Genomic DNA, 16,364 nt, shown 5'->3' with positions numbered 1-16,364 from the left:
AATAAATACATAAAATACAATGAATTTGAATAAAATAACACTCACAGTAAAATTCAGTTTTAAAAAGAAAATAAATGGTAATAAAACATGAAGTGTTAAATCATAAAAAAAATAGAAATTGAGAGTGCAGTTTCTCGAACAGTGAATTAAGAAGTCGCTATATAACTAAATAAAAATATATTTTTTATTTTTCTCATATGTCAGCTGGTAACACAATGATTCAGGTTCAAGTTTTTCATTTTGTTTGTAAAATAATAAAACATAATTACCACATTTACAGCCTCCAAACAAACACATTGAATATTATATTTTTTTTTTCCTCTTTAACGCGGATAAATGTGACATAAAAGAGCAGCTGAGACACCAAACTGAAAGAATACATGGAAACAGGGGGCTGAAAAGTTCTTTCTGATATGCTCACTAGATGCAGCTGCAGTGTAAAACGTTTCACACGCTGCACAGAGGAACTGGATGAACTGGTTCACTGAGGAGAAACCAGTAAAACACACATTGTGATATAGTTTTTAAACTGTTATTTATTTCTTATATTTATACATAATATTTATTTATTTATATTTTTAGATTTATCTGTTAATCAGCATCTGATTCAGAATTAAAAAAAAAAAAGTCCATAAGGGAGAGGGTCACATTTAGCTTTTTTTGATACATTTTTTTTCTTCCTTTAGTTTCTTTCTTTCAAATTGTGGGTCGGCCCCTGATGGGACACAGTGCACTAATAAAAGGGATTAACATATGGAGTGCAACACTGCTGAATGAGTGTGACTTTTTTGACTAAAGTTCACCCTGGATCCACCGTTCTTCATCCTATCATATTTTATGTCCTTTTTTTCCTGATAAAGGCAAAATTTCTCATGGATATCAGAGACTTTAAGATAAGATAAGATAAGATAAAACTTTATTAATCCCTCGGGTGGGTTCCTCTGGGAAATTCGGTTTCCAAAAGCACAGCACCGACAGAAGTTACAGTTACAGAATATTATATATATACACACACACACATATATAAATACAGAGACATATATAAATAAAATATACGAAGGGGATAAATAGAATAAATAGGAATAAAAATAAAAATACAAGTGAATTGAACATTTCAAGTATTGAGGTCTATTGCACCATTGACTATTAACAAAAGTTACACACCTGGAGAAAACATCAGATGCTCCCTAATACAAAAAGAACAAAAAGGTAAATTATAAATTGAGCTGCATTCATTTAAAAACCTGTAAAATGTAACATTTTAGAGAAGGAGAGAGTCCCAAAGTCCCTGCTGGAAGCTTTAAATGGATATCCAGTCCAATGCCGCACAATTATGAATTCAGACTGCCCCCTGCTGTCTCGGGAAGGACCTGCAGCTAGTGCCACTGAGGCTGGATATTAAAAATCCAGGACAAACAACACCCTCCCAGAGACTCAGAGATTCATTTCCTTCATAATACGATTAATTGAAGATCAGGGATCCATCTGAACCACAGAATATTTTCAATATGACAAATTCACGGCGTGGACCTCCTTACAGAGTTTAGTTCCTGTGTAACAGAAAGTTTATATTGTGTTGATTTGTTGTGTGTTTTGCTTACAGTGAACTTACTAACACAAAAGGAACTCTTTAACTCCCCTAACTTCATTTGACACTTGATTAAATCTGGATTTGTGTAAGAGATCTGTTTGGTAGGATTATTATTATTACAGCAAACCATCAGTTTAAGAAATGTGTACAAATCCCAAATAGCAGACACACTTGGTTTGTAAAGGTTTGTAATGAGAAAAACTTGAATGTAAAATGAATGGACGAATCATTGTGAGCAGGGGGCGTCTTGTAGTTTCTGATTTTTTTTATTTTTTTAATTTTTTGTTAATTATGTGGCAAAACAAAACTGGCCAGTGAAGCCCTGCTGGGTGTTTAAATGTTCAGACAGTAACAGTGGATCTCATCTCCAGTGAGGTGGGAGCGGAGCTGTAATGCAGGCAATCTTCCAAAAGGAGGCGCCGCTACATTAGAAACCAGAGTCAGTCAGGCAGTATTTAGCGTTTCTTACTGAGTGTGGCAGTTAATAGTCACAGATATTCTTTTAAAACTGTGGAATTTAAAATCCCAAGTGAACATTCAGATGTTGAGATTGTAACAGCTCAAAAGCAAGATGTATAATTTAAAACATGAATCATAAATAAAAGGGAAAAACAGATCAGTGGATGCTTTCAAACCAAGTTCCCTTGGTTTAGGAGCACCAAGATACAAAAGATACAAACCAAGATACAAAAGTCTGGTGTAATTGAAATGTGCAGTGTAGATGAGGAAGAAAGCGGTAATTAAATATATCTGCGTACAAGAGGAAATAGAATATTTAAAATCTGAGAAACAACGATTTCAAGGCTCCTGTGCAGCCTGTGTACTGAAGCAGTGCCTGAAAAAGGTTTTTTCATATTTTACATTTCATATGTTATGATTGTTTTGCAAAGTACTTTGTAAAAGTTATAATCCTGCTTAAGTCCAAAAGCTAAAGTTTTCACATCAATCATACTTAAAGAACCCAAAGTAAAAGTACTGATCAGACAGAATATTATTGGATCAATATTATTGTATATCACTTTAATGCTAAGGTTGGAAATGATTTTAATCATTTGTATACTGCTCAGCAGTTTTAGCTTAATGAAACAGATTTGTTTATTAGTTTATATATTCTGTAAAAAATAAAATCTCTGGGTGCCTCTGGAGTGACAGGTGCTGGTGTCATGGGCCGAATAAGATCAAGAGAAAAAATGACCAAATCACTGAAGGGGCTAAGCACATGGGGTTGGAATTCAAAAGTGCAGCACAGCGACTCAAATTATAGGACTACAGCTGCCTATGCTGGCACCATAGACTGTATATAATAGATGGACGTGGTGTCACCGGCTGGTTTTTGGCCCTGCATTTTGAAGCCTCAAGATGGGTGTTTTAGCCACTGCTGTGCTGCATTCAATAAAACCAGAAGTTGGCTTGTATCAATAAGAAGGTGCTAATGTGCTTCACAAAGCTGTACAGGTGCTGCACACAGACACAGATAGGCGCTAATTAGTGCGAAATAACAGTTTAATAAAACTCTGCAGGTCATAATATTAATCAGACAGCTGCAATAAAAATGCACAGACATAGAGAGACTCCACTACAGTGGCTGCTTTTACATGCTCATTTACTGAGTGAAGGACAACCAGGCGACTGCAGCTACACGTGCCTGTGTCAGCTCACCTGCCAGTCAAAGCAACCACTGCAGTACCCACCAGGTTCAGATCAAATAAATAAAGAAAACTTTATACACTTTTTGTGAAGGGGGAACAATCTACAGAGGTCAGTTCTGTAAACACGTTTACTTCAGCTGTAAATTAGTGTTTTAATGAGGGAGTCTGTGAGGAATTACTCGTTTTTAGAGGCAACCTCAAGTGGGCATCAGGGGAACTGCAGGTTTTGTTAACTAGATGCTGGTTTAGTTTTGCAGGAGGATGACGGTTGGTACTAAACAACCTGTTCTTTGTTTTGTGTTTAATTACATTAATGGACTGATTTTGTGGAACAGCAGTCTAGCACTGCTGTGCACTTTGTGACTCGATGGGAATTTGACCTGCTGTGTTCAGTCACCCGTTTGGACTGCGTACATTACAGGTGGGTTTAATTTTGCAGTTGAATCAATGATCATAAATAAAAGTATAAAAAATTACAAGTTGTAATGAGCCTGGCTTTGTTGTTGTTGTTTATTTCTGGACTTTTTAAAAAATAATTTGTGGTGCCTTATTATGTTATTATTTATCTGTCAGTTCTGTTTAACATGCACACACAGAGTGGCTTTGAACAAACTCTTTCCAATGACGTATGTTCGTTGTGTTGTGTCGTCCTTTAAACAGATCCTTTGGCAGCTGCTGTCCTCTGAGTCTGTGGGGAAATAAACAGCTCAAGATGAGTTCAATGTCAACATGTGGACATGGGAGAAAAGAAATCCAGCTTTCAGAGCCCTTCAGGAACTCTCGTATTTCTGATGACAGCCTGCAAGCAGGAAATGAGGAGAAGGAAGAGGACAAGGAGGAGGTGGTGGTGGTTCAAATCTCTTCAGATCGCTGCAGGCTGCAGTCGGAGGGTTGGATGGTGGAGCGGTGAGACGTTGTGGACGGCAGCTGATGGGTGAGTTTGATACAGATTTAACCTGAAGGTGACTCTGAAGAAGAGAAAAGGGATTTATGTGAGATTTGGAGGAGATTTCATCTTTTCTGGAGTGTTTTATTGAAGAAAAGCTGCATTGTTGGTGCTTGACTATCTTTTAAAATGTGACACAGTGTAGCTATACCAGCAGCAAGTAAAGTGAACACAAAATAAGACGCCGAGGTGCTTTTAAACTAAAATGAGCTGATCTGTGTGCTACAGCCTCTTTAAACTGTTGTTGTGCATTAATAACACTTTCAATAAATATTAAAATATTAAAAAACAACTGTTAGTATGCATACACCTATAAAAGAATCCAGAGTAGACCGGAGATTATGCAGGGTAAAGGCAAGAATTATATTTGATAAAAAAAAAAAACAGACAGACAACATGAAAAGCAAGGAGCATGTTCTTCACTTCTTCACTGTTGATGAGAAATTCCCAAAGATGAGCTTTTTTTAAAGTAAGTTTATGAATTTATCACTCAGTGTTTGCAGAAACGTGTCTGAGCTTTAGTCTGCTGCAGTCAGTCAAATTAAACTCCTTCCTTCCTCATTTATCTAACCAGGAAAGCTGCAGGTGAAATGAAGAGCGCGTGCTAATGATGGGCAACAAGAACAATAAATATAAGGTTTAAAAAAATGCCTCTGACTGATGATAGACGTGCACAAACAGTGAGGACAAAGTGAGAGTCTAGACCCCAGTGAATGCATTTAAATGACTGTTACATGACTGTCAGAGGAACATAAACGAAGTATTAAGAGGACAAACTGGTTCATTCAGCAGTGATTTAAATTCTCAAATAAATCATTGTTGCTGCCAACTTGCGAAAAGCTTTTTTGTCCTATTAACACCCAGAAATCTCCTCAAATGGAGCCAGAAAGTTTTAAGGCTGAATTTTAAGCTATAAGAAGATTCTTTTAGTACAGCAGATGAGCAGAAACAAACAGGAAGTGCAGCGCTGCACTAACACCACAGATGAATCCTCAGCTGAGTTGCATGTAGAGTTAGCAAGAAAATCTGATCTATAATTGAAGAGTGGATTTAATCTGTGCACACAAACACACATCAGCCTCATCAGCCAGTAAAATCTCAGCCTCATTTAATGCGTTAAACATTCAGTCATTTAAATGATTTTAATCTACGTGTTTAGTATAAAAAAGCTGGAGATTGAGACAGAAGATCAGAAACAAATTACAAATTTTGTCGTTTTTTCGGAGATAAACTTTAATAAAACGTGTATTGTTATGGATTTATTTTCCAAGTAGATATCACATAAAGAAGCTTAAAAATGTTTGTTTTATTTCCATATTTTATAAGCGAATTAAACTAAAATATACTAAAAGTTTTAAATTAACGTTAATAACACGTATTAATGCCATGGATGACGTAATAAATGTAATCATTATTCTGGTTAAATAATCTTCAGTCATTTGTTTAATGTTTATCATTTAAATAACAGTTAAAATCTGATTTATGTTTAATCAGGAAAAACTAACACGGTCACACATTTAACGTCGTTTAACGGAGACGTTTATTTTGAGAACAGGGTTTATAACTTTCTTAAAATAATAATAAGATGTTTCCTGCGAAGCCTTTAAACCTGCTCCCGCTTTACACCCGAGCGGCTCGGTCACACCTCTCCCCCCGTGTTGCAGAGCAGAGCTACGGGGAGGTGAATCAGCTCGGCGGGGTGTTCGTGAACGGCCGCCCGCTGCCGAACCCGGTGCGCCTGCGGATCGTGGAGTTGGCGCAGCTCGGTATGCGGCCCTGCGACATCAGCCGCCAGCTGCGGGTCTCTCACGGCTGTGTTTCCAAGATCCTGGCTCGCTACAACGAGACCGGCTCCATCCTGCCGGGGGCCATCGGCGGCAGCAAGCCTCGGGTCACCACCCCCGCCGTGGTGAAGAGCATCCGGGACTACAAGCAGGGGGACCCGGGAATCTTCGCCTGGGAGATCCGGGACCGGCTGCTGTCCGACGGGGTGTGCGATAAGTACAACGTGCCCTCCGTCAGCTCCATCAGCCGCATCCTCAGGAATAAAATCGGGACTCTTTCTCAGCCGCGACCGTGCGACGGCATCAAGGCCCCGCTGCAGTACGGCCCTGTTTACCCGTACCCGTCCTACAGCGGGCCCGGGGCCCCCTCCGGGACCAGAACCGGCAGCGGCACCGCGGGACACATCGGCCTGCCGCGGAGCTGGCACAACTTCCTGGGCATCAGGGCCTTCATGGAGCCGGGAGGTTGGTGGAGAGTCTTTATATTTCACACTTAACACTCAGTATAAAAATGTTAAAAATCGGGTTTATGCATTAAAACATTTAAATTTTGTTTAAAAGATCTGCTGGTTTATTCAAATAAATCAAACCAATTATTCTACTTATATCTTTAATACAGTAAAATTAATTATTTAAAAATTGATAAGGTTTGATTTTACATGATGAAAATTATTAAAATTTACCTTTTTAAATAATATTATAATAATAATAATACGTTTGATTAGTATAATAATTAGCCTTCTGTTAATTTAAACCTTAAAAGTTTGAATCTAAACCTTAAAGTTCTCCCGACTTTAAATGAAACATAACTTTAGTCCACTGTAGATTAAAATGAGTTTTTCTGTAAAATTAGTTTAAATCAAAAATACTATGGGGAAAATGAAATGAATTAACAAATAAAATGTCTTTAATGGGTGGGTGAGTGAATCAGCAGATTATTATTGTTATTACAAATAAGAAAAATGGGTTTATTTATTTCCTCACTAGATCATTCTTGTACATTTAAATTGTCAACATGAAACTGTGAAATATTCATTTCCAAAATCATCTTGTCTCTGAGAGTACATTTCAACAGATGAGAGGCACAGATTATAAGTTATTCATACACTGTGACCTCAGTGACCTTTTGATAAACTAACAAAGTCTAAAGACCATCATTCACTGCAATCTAGTCGTGCTGTCGTGTTGTTCCTGATTCACATGTTAAATATTAAACACTCGTATTTCTGGTTGAAAGTATCTGGTTTGGAATCAGCTGAATATAGATGAGGTGATATTTTTGTATTTTGTCAACAGTTACTGTCGAAGTTTGAGATCAAACGAACGATGGTTCAGTGGTTGACGCTGTCCCCTCACAGCAAGCCCAGGTCTGGTGTTTGAATTCACTGGACTGGCCTTTCTGTGGCAAACTGTGATGTTTGTAGGCCGTGTGTTTGTTTTCTCTGGCCACTCGAGCTTTAGGGTTAACCGGTGATTCTACGTTGGCCGTAGGTGTGAACGTGAGCGTGAATGGTTGTTTGCCTACCTGTCCGAGGCATAATCAGCCTGAAGTGGATGAGCACTTAAGAAATTACTAAATATAAAGATTTATTAAATAAAAAATTAACTATAATAAGTCTGTGAGCAGCTCATCGTCCTCCACATCTGATCTAGATCATTAATCTTCTTCAGCTCTGCTTTATTTTTCCTCACAGAAACGTCTCGATCCACAAAGCTCCTCTGTAACAGCACCCGCTCTGATTTATCTGGAAACGAATCAAAAATTACAGAATATTATTTACTGAGAGCTGTTTTCCACACACGTGTAGTTAAGGAAACAGATCCCAGTAAAAACTTTTGTTTAGCTTTCTGACAGCGCTCATGGACGGGTGCTAAACTATGTGTAGCATATCAGACTTCATCCATCACTGACACTGGTCTTTGCACACTCCACCAACCTCATTAAATATGAGCCGGTGTTCAGTGAAAATGAAAACACTTCCTGTTTGTTCACAGTTCAAGACGTAATTATCAGCAGACAGACAGACATTAAGCCAAGTACATATTAGTTATATGAAGGCATATATGAAGATTTGAGTGCAACATATTGTGGATGAGTTTCAGGTTAACGTCACTTTTATCTGTCAGGTTAACTCCTCAGTATTACTATCTAAAGATGTGGCTTTAGATTGGGCCACCGTGGCTCAGGGGGATGGGAAGCGCATCTGTAACTGGAAGGTTGCCGGTTTGATCCCCAGGCTCTCTGTTCTGGTCGTTGTGTCCTTGGGCAAGACACTTTACCCTACCTACTGGTGTTGGCCAGATGGCGTGATATGGCAGCCTCGCCTCTGTCAGTCTGCCCCAGGGCAGCTGTAGCTTGCTTTAACCAGTGAGAGTGAATGAATAGTGCCTTGAAAAGCACTTTATAAATCCAATCCATTACTATTATTATTAAGATGTGCAGCACGTACTGATTCAACACATGTGAGGCCCCGGAGATCATTTTGATATTTATTTATTCATTCAGTACTCACATATTATACAGACTGAACCCCCCCCCCCCCCCCCCCCCCCCCCCAGCCTGTATAGTTATCATTAACGGTTCCCTGCCAAACAAACTAGCAACAATATTCTCACATGTAACCCTCAAAAATACAGTTTTGATGTGTATTCAGTTACGTCTGTGGTCCTTCTGTCTTAACCTTTGGATCGTGAGGCTTCATGCTTTCACATTATTTCTCTGAATGATTTTAAATCGGTGCCATTTAAAACAAACAAACAAACATTCGCAGTACGTTCATTCAGGGTGCGTCTAAACAATGTGATGCTCCTCAACAATCAAACTGTCGTGCTAAGTAAATCCATCCTGTCGAATTCTGCGCAGCGCACATTTATCTTTAAAGCAACAAACTATTATACATTTAAATGTTTGCCTTACCACACCTAACACTGGACAAATAGAATGCAGTAAAAACTAAATTATTCCTTATTTTATTTTCTCCCTCCATCATGTGATTAGAGAAACACAAACTGACAATAAGCCAGCCACTCTACGTCAGCAATGTCTGCATGCAAACCAGATCCAGGAGATATTACCAGAGAGTGGAGTCTGGAGTGCACGGAGGTTTCTGAGAGCGCTCGTCTGTTGGTTTAGTGTGCGTGTGATCCAGACAGTTTCCATGTTGCTGCGCAGGGCTCTGCAGGGTCAGACCATCTGCTGCAGCTCTTGTTGTTCTTCTGGAGGATGACGGTACTTCTTTATGACTCTGCCTGGATGTTTCGGCTTGTTGCTCTCCTGCAGAGTTTGAAGTTATTGTTTTTGGGTGAAAGGTGCCACAGAAAAATGTTTTTAGCTACTGAAGTTCTGCAGCCACAGAGGAATGAACTGCCTCAAATCCATCAGAGACGCTGTTAACCAAAGCGTTTGTCTGTACAGCACCTTTTCCAGCACCTTTTTCTTTTAAATTTTATATTTTTTCCCCACAATTTCTTTTTATTTTGTTTCTGTTTCAGTAATATTTATCCTGTGCGTTCCTGGTGTTGCTCCAAAATTAAATAATGTGGAAATTAGAAAAATATTAACTGAAGCATTTTGTCGTGCATAAGAGTTTTGGTTAACAATTACAAAAAAGCCTTCGACTGCTGTCCTTCAACAAACCCTAATATGTGTTATTATTGCTAATCTTAACCTGAAGCAGGCCAGAAGTGGCTCCACTTCTTGTCTTCTTATTCCACCTTAAACTTTTTAATTCTATTATGTTTTTATTTACTTCTTAAATGTACTCTGAGTGGACTAATTTAATCTTATTTTTTGATATGAGCCACTTTGCTTGTGCTTTCTCAAATATCCTTTGCCGGGCGGTTACCTATCACGTACTTTCAAAAACATTGACCTACATCAATATTTAATGTGTTGTTCCTCTAACAAGTTTATGAAATTTGATTTAATAGGTTTTGCACAAACGACTTTACTCTAGTCTGATGAACCAAAAGACTACTCTAACTGTTAGAACATCGGTTCTCAACTTGTCCCACTGATCTCTGCTGAATCAGTTTGCAATGAAAAACATTAAGACTGTATAATTTTTTATGAGCTATATCATTTTACATGTTTTTTTTTTAAAGGTGTGCCTGGATCTGATGGACATCCAGCCAAAATGGAGGAATGGACCAGCGTTCCCAGCATGACCAGTATGAGCAGTAGATCGTTTCCGTCTGGAATCAATGGAGTCGAGAAACCCAACAACGAACTGGACATCAAATATCCACAGCAGGTGAGTAGCCTGAACATTTCCTGCTAACAAAGTGTTTTTTTGCACAAGGAACATTTTTAACTCATTCACTGCCAGCCATTGGCAGTGAATGAGTTAAACCCATTGACTCATTCACTGCAATTGACGGCTATAGACGTCAATGGCAGTGAATGAGTTAATTGCAGGAAGGTACAAATAAAATATGACTTTTATGTTTATTTTGGCAGTAAAACAGGAATAAATTCTGACTATGAAATTAAACTGGTCAACATGTCACAGGCTTTACATGAACTGGAAAATAAAAGTGTGATTTACAGCACACGAATGAATTTATTAAAGGCAGAAACCTTCTGTGTCTGAATTTTGCTTTACTTGCTGCTATTTTGCCATTTGCTTGTTCTGCTTTGATGATAGTTGTCAGTCCTGATTGTGAGGAGAGCCCTGATTGGCTACAATCCACCAGCCCCTCTCATGTTTTCCAGTATTTCGGGGAAAGTAGAAACAGCTGTTAAACTGAGACTTAGAAATACTCCAGTGGAAGTTTTGAAGAAGGAGCCTAAATTCTTGGATTTTCTTAAAAGGTTGTCTCAAGTGTCTTTAGCTCATTAATTTCATCTTTGTGTTAACCTCTAACAGCTGCTGATGTGCACAGAGCTTATAGAACAGCTGTTGTAATGTGGACGAATCAAAAGGGAGTATTTTACTATTTACTTTGGAACGAAAGGGAAAACAAGGACATTTAGAGAAAGAGTTATTTCTCTAAAAAAAAAATTTAAATTGTTATTCATGTATTTTTTTTTTACTCTTTTTTTGTAAATTAGGGAGATTTTCTGACTGTGCAATTTAAAAAAAATCAGAAACTGGAAGATCTTCAAAGGTCCTCCAGAAATCTCATTAGTTAAAAAAAGTAAAGCTTTAAAGGCGTTTGTGATCAGGGAGATATGCAGGACTATTTTTTTAAAATAAACGTACATTTCAGCCTAATGGCTTTTCAAAAAACGAGTAGACCAGACTCACTTATGAGAAAACCTTTTAATATTTATTAAAGGGCAAAATGAATGTTTAAGCCATCATCGAGGTAATTTGAGAAAAAATGTCAGTGACAACATTTTTAAAGTAAGACCAGATCCAAGCATCAATCGACAACAATAATTAGTTGATGCAAAGCGTCGGCATGTGAATCATCCTGAAAGATAATGGATTGATCGGAATGTTACTTCAAATCAAGTGGGATTAAAACCTTCCCTTTTTCCCTTGTTTTCCTCAGTCTTCATCCGGCCTGCCGGGTTACCTCTCAGCTTCTGCATATTCTCCGCCGAACCAGTACTGTGTGTATGGAGGCCCTGCAACCAACTACATGAACTCTGGACACCACTGGCAGCCCCAGTCCTCCAGTCTGACTCCCAGTTTGAATTCCAGAATGACCCCCAGTCTGAGCCCTGGAATGACTCAGAGTCTGAGTCATCCCAGCTCAGCTGCACTACAGGAAGCTGCAGATTTCCACTCCATGTCTTTCAAACTTTCACAGAGAGAAGGTGAGAGTGACTCAGACGTCGCCTTCGAGCCAGTTCTGTGTAGCACCACATCTGGTCCTGATGTTTTTACTGTTACTGATAAACTAGCAGACCCCCACTGCTGTGATGAAAAACAAGGGAATTTCTGAGACTAAATATTAATGACCTATTGGCTTTAATTTAAAGTGAAACCATTGTGCTTATTTCACTGTTTATGTTACACCGAGCCTTGTTCAAACCCCTCAGTTCATATGAAACAAGCTCTTTGATATCATACAGAGCTGAGAGTAGAAAAGAAAAGAAATACATAAAATAATCATGTAGATAAGATAAAAGAGAACACATTAAAACCAAACAATATACCAATACAGTTTAAATGGGTACAGAGTCAAACAGTTTATAATCCCTAATTTAAATTGACCACCAGGTAAAAGGCAGGGTATGCTCTAGAGAGGTCACCAGTCTGCCGCAGGGCTGCCAACCTTTTACTCTCACATTCACACATACAGGCAATTTTTAAAATCACCAGTTAATGTGATCTGCACATGTATTTGGACTGTGGGAGAAAGCCGAGGTACCCAGAGATAATCGATGCAACCATGGGAAAACCATGCAAACTTGTACTAATTCCAAAACAACAAAAACAGAAATCTTAATAAAATTGTTCAGTTGAATGGTCTCAGTGTCAGATCACTAGGCATTGGGGATATGTGGCAGTTAGCCATCATTGTGTTTTGCTCTGAAGAACAGTTTATGTTCATTTAGTACAAGTTATAGATCATTAGCTAATCATTAGCTCTATTAGTAAATTGCAAAAATAAGTGGACCTAGAACCAAACCTTGTGGGACGCTTTCCGTTATCGTTAACTGTTGCTGGTCAGACAAGTAATTCCTGAACAGTAACCGGCGCCATTTTAAAAGCTTGACACGCAAACCACGATCATCTGTGTGGCCCAAAAATCTAGCAGCCTGGTGTTTTTCTTATCCAAGCCTTTATCCAGAACCCAAGTAACAGCAAAACAATGCAGTGCATACACGACTTCATCTGGATTTATGAAACACATGCCACAGAGCATGCGTTTTACGTATAAGAGACTCTATACTCTTAGACAAACTGGCTAATTTGGAAATTGGGCTTTAGTTATTCCTTCTTTCCTAACTTATTTTAGGGCGATAATATGACTGGTTTCCCGAAGTGTGCTGTATTTTTTTGCCCCGCAGATTCCCAATTACTCTGCCAGCCCACTGTTGATATTCAGTAGTATTTCAGTCTTTTGTAGGATGGAAGCTAAAGAGAAAGTTGACTTTTGTGGCCTGGCTGAAAACTACAGATGTATAAAACTGTCTCTCTAAAAAGCCGCAGTGCTTCTATCCAGTGTTTTAAGCTATAAAAACATCTGAGAGAATTTATTTTCTGCTAAAAGCTGCATTTTCCTCCTCAACAACCACTAATGTGTGTGCGTTTTTAAGAAACAAAACGGTTTTGTTAAGATTAAAAAAGCCCCAAATTGCACAGAAGAAATAGCTCCTGGTTTTCACAGAATAAATAACATTTCCTTTCTAGTTAGTTGGCTGTCCTGTGCAAAAACTGACATAATCCACACATTTTCTGTGTAAACTGTTGTTAGCAGTACATTTCTAACAAAAACAGATTAAGTTTGATAAAAATTAATGAATTTCATAACTGTTTGCCTTTTTTCATCCTCAGGACTTGGCCTCAACAAATCTAGTAGGGAATAAAAACCCCAATAAAAAACACACAAAACATTAATGTACTGCAAAACCAAATGAAAATGAAACTCTGAAATTTTAAGGGCAGACGTCTGAAATAATGAAGCCAAATCTGATTTCCCACCAGCAGCGTCAAACCTTATTAAAACTGCTGAAAAACACGAAGCCCACAGAACCAGTTTCTGATAACCATCAACAAACAGATCATTCCTATTTATCCTTTGTTTAACCAAAAAATCCCTTTGAAGTTAGTTTTTTTTAAAAGGAGGATCAGGCTGGGTGGCAGGTTTCAGTACAACACACTCAAAATGAATTTAAAAACCCAGAGACGACCTTTAAAGGAAGGTTGAATAAAATACTTACTTAAATACTTACTTACTTAATACAGAGAACTCAGTCTTTCTTTCTGTAGCATCTCTGTCCATCAGTTGGAGATATACTCTTTCTCCTGTCTGTACACTCGTACCTAGAGTAAAGGTGTGTTTTGATCTGAGGTCTTGATTTTAATTAAGCCATTGAGCTATCTGTGAAGTTTCTTTAAAATGGCTTTCAAAATATCAAAGAATAGAGAGGCGTGCGTGCAAGTCCATGCACAAACTATAATTCATTTTTGCAGTTGGTGAAGTTCTTTGTTAAGTTTTGTGCTTTCAATGTCCTACTTATGACTTCTGATGCCGCTACCAGAGTATTTACTCTGCCCAGCTTGTACAATGAAAACTGACATTAAGAAAAAACGTGTTTTGTAGGGGGTACATTTTAAGAAGAACTGCACCAAAACAAACAAACAGGCCAAATATTGAACACACAAGTGTTAGATGTGCCCCGATTCAGGTCAAATTATATGTGGGATAATCATTTCTATGTCTGCTACTGTGTGGATGCTAAAGGCTGTTGTGACCTGTGCTTTCAGTGGTAGAAGGAGTATATTTATCTTGCACGTGGACTTCAATGCTAGCTCTGTTGTCATGACAGTAACACCAAGTTACCCATGTAAATTGATACAAAACTAGATTACGTACATGAAATAGATCATCTTTTTATCCGTGCCAACAAATCCCTTTATGATTAGATTTCTAATTCCCTTAGGGAGAAGTCTCTGACCAACAAGTGTCTATTAAAAATCCTTCAAATAATTGGGTTTCAAAGGGCTTCCTAGACTGATGGGCCACAAATAAAGTCGGAATCCTCGTTAGGCTGATACGACTGTGTGCATAGTTGATTAGAGAAGAGCTGTTTAATCTCGATAAAATAAACTGAATGCCGGTAAAAGAGAAACATGGTCACGATGTTGCTAATGGGTTATTTCTTGTGTTTCCTCTGCAGAGGAAGGGAAACTTCCCCTGAACAAACACCATCACTCTGCTCACAGATTATCTTCAGCCTCGTGACGACGTGGAGGAAACGCAGTGGGACTGGAGCGATGTTTAATTAGGGTCATGTTTTAGAAGATTAGTGGCAAACTGAGCTGTGACTGTGCTGGAACTACAAACCAATCTGTCCGAATCGGGACTTTTATTTAGTGATGAAAAGGTGAAGGAAGAAAACACGAAACAGACCAGAGAAAGTCCTAAAAAAAAATGTTTTTAGCTTGAATAAAACTAATTTGTCTTCCATATAATTTGATGTTGTTGCCACAAAAGAGAATGTTTAAGCTGCATTTGAATTCTTGTAAAGTATTTTGGCAAAGCTGTATATATATTTTTCTATACATTTGCTTAATAAATATTTAATAATGCAACAAAAATGCATCTGTGCTTATTTTAGCATTAGGAGGAAAATATTTTCAACATATTATATTAAAATGGATCAGATAAGAATCTTATCATTAGAAAACTGTAGTTATTAATTAGTGTTATTATCCAAATTGTTTTGTCTTTTTTTAAATGCATTAAATGAGTTTGGCTCTCCTGTAATTGAAGTTTAATGACACTATTTATGGGTACAGGTAGATTTTGTTGTTTACCTTAAGCACAGCATATATTTAAGAGTACTTGATAATAAGTCTGGTCTTTTCCTGGCTTTGTCTTAAATATGGAATGTAGCCTGAGGTTACTCCATGTCATTTAGTTCTGTATTTAACATCAATAATTAACGAAATCTTCGTCTGTCTGTTTGAACATAACCAAACATACCTTCGTCTGACCCACCTGAGACATACCTGGTGTGTCTGAGAGCCTGAGTAAATTCCACACTTTTTATTTTTCAGTTAAAAGTTGTCACCTGTGTAGAATTTTCTGGCTCTGGGACAATAACAATATATCTTGTCTTTTCATCTTATCCCACAGTAACTGCTGCCTGCAGCAAATGTTTCATCGCTGAACAACCGTTGGACGACCTTTTTTTCTTCCTCTTGGTTGGTTTAGAAAAATAGCTTCACGGTGAAAGTTGTCCCGATGCATTTTATAGTTAATGGAAGTCTCTACAATAATTATTTCGTATTATCCTGCTAACAAAAGTGAACATTCTCAGTTAAACTTTTCAATGACCACATTATGGATTTATATTTCTGACACTGGGAAGCAGAGAGCTGACGTCTGAGAGCTGAGACATGCAACACAATAACATAGAATCTAATAGACATGAAGATCATAAACCCTTTTGTTTATGATTTTAAAACGAGATTTTGGTACTACTAGTCTGTGCACAACTGCAATATCCTTTTATCATTTTTAGCAGAACTGTATTTATGTGTATTTATAGTTTTATATTTGATATTTTTATTGTATTATGGCTATTAAACATGGCTGTCTCTTCACAAGTATTTACTGATCAAATGTTCTGTCATTCATATTTCATTTAAAAGATATATATTTAAATGAAATAAAAGATACAAAAACACATACATGTGATTTGACTGCAGTGTAAGGAAAGGTCTGACTGAACCACGAGCACGCGTTGAAACGGCAGCAGCAGTGCT

The 16,364-nt window shown here is 37.9% G+C and overlaps 1 protein-coding gene across 2 annotated transcripts; it reads left to right on the top strand.

Moving 5' to 3' along the window:
- Nucleotides 1-3,905: 3,905 nt before the first annotated feature.
- pax1b (paired box 1b) lies at nucleotides 3,906-15,214 on the top strand. 2 transcript variants are annotated; one of them, XM_040018005.1, is made up of 5 exons: nucleotides 3,906-4,174; nucleotides 5,851-6,435; nucleotides 10,075-10,223; nucleotides 11,470-11,737; nucleotides 14,771-15,214. In XM_040018005.1, the coding sequence occupies exons 1-5, from the start codon at nucleotides 4,171-4,173 to the stop codon at nucleotides 14,833-14,835; spliced, it is 1,071 nt and encodes a 356-aa protein (XP_039873939.1). In that variant the 5' UTR covers nucleotides 3,906-4,170; the 3' UTR covers nucleotides 14,836-15,214. The 2 variants fall into 2 exon arrangements, with proteins under 2 accessions (XP_039873939.1, XP_039873940.1); XM_040018006.1 differs by having other exon boundaries at nucleotides 3,915-4,174; nucleotides 5,856-6,435; nucleotides 14,771-15,213.
- The last annotated feature ends 1,150 nt before the right edge of the window (nucleotides 15,215-16,364 follow it).

The sequence above is a fragment of the Simochromis diagramma genome, unplaced genomic scaffold (genome assembly GCF_900408965.1).
Source record: "Simochromis diagramma unplaced genomic scaffold, fSimDia1.1 OVJJ01000802.1, whole genome shotgun sequence".
In the NCBI taxonomy this organism is placed as follows: domain Eukaryota; kingdom Metazoa; phylum Chordata; class Actinopteri; order Cichliformes; family Cichlidae; genus Simochromis; species Simochromis diagramma.
This window is presented reverse-complemented; position numbering and strand designations above follow the sequence as displayed.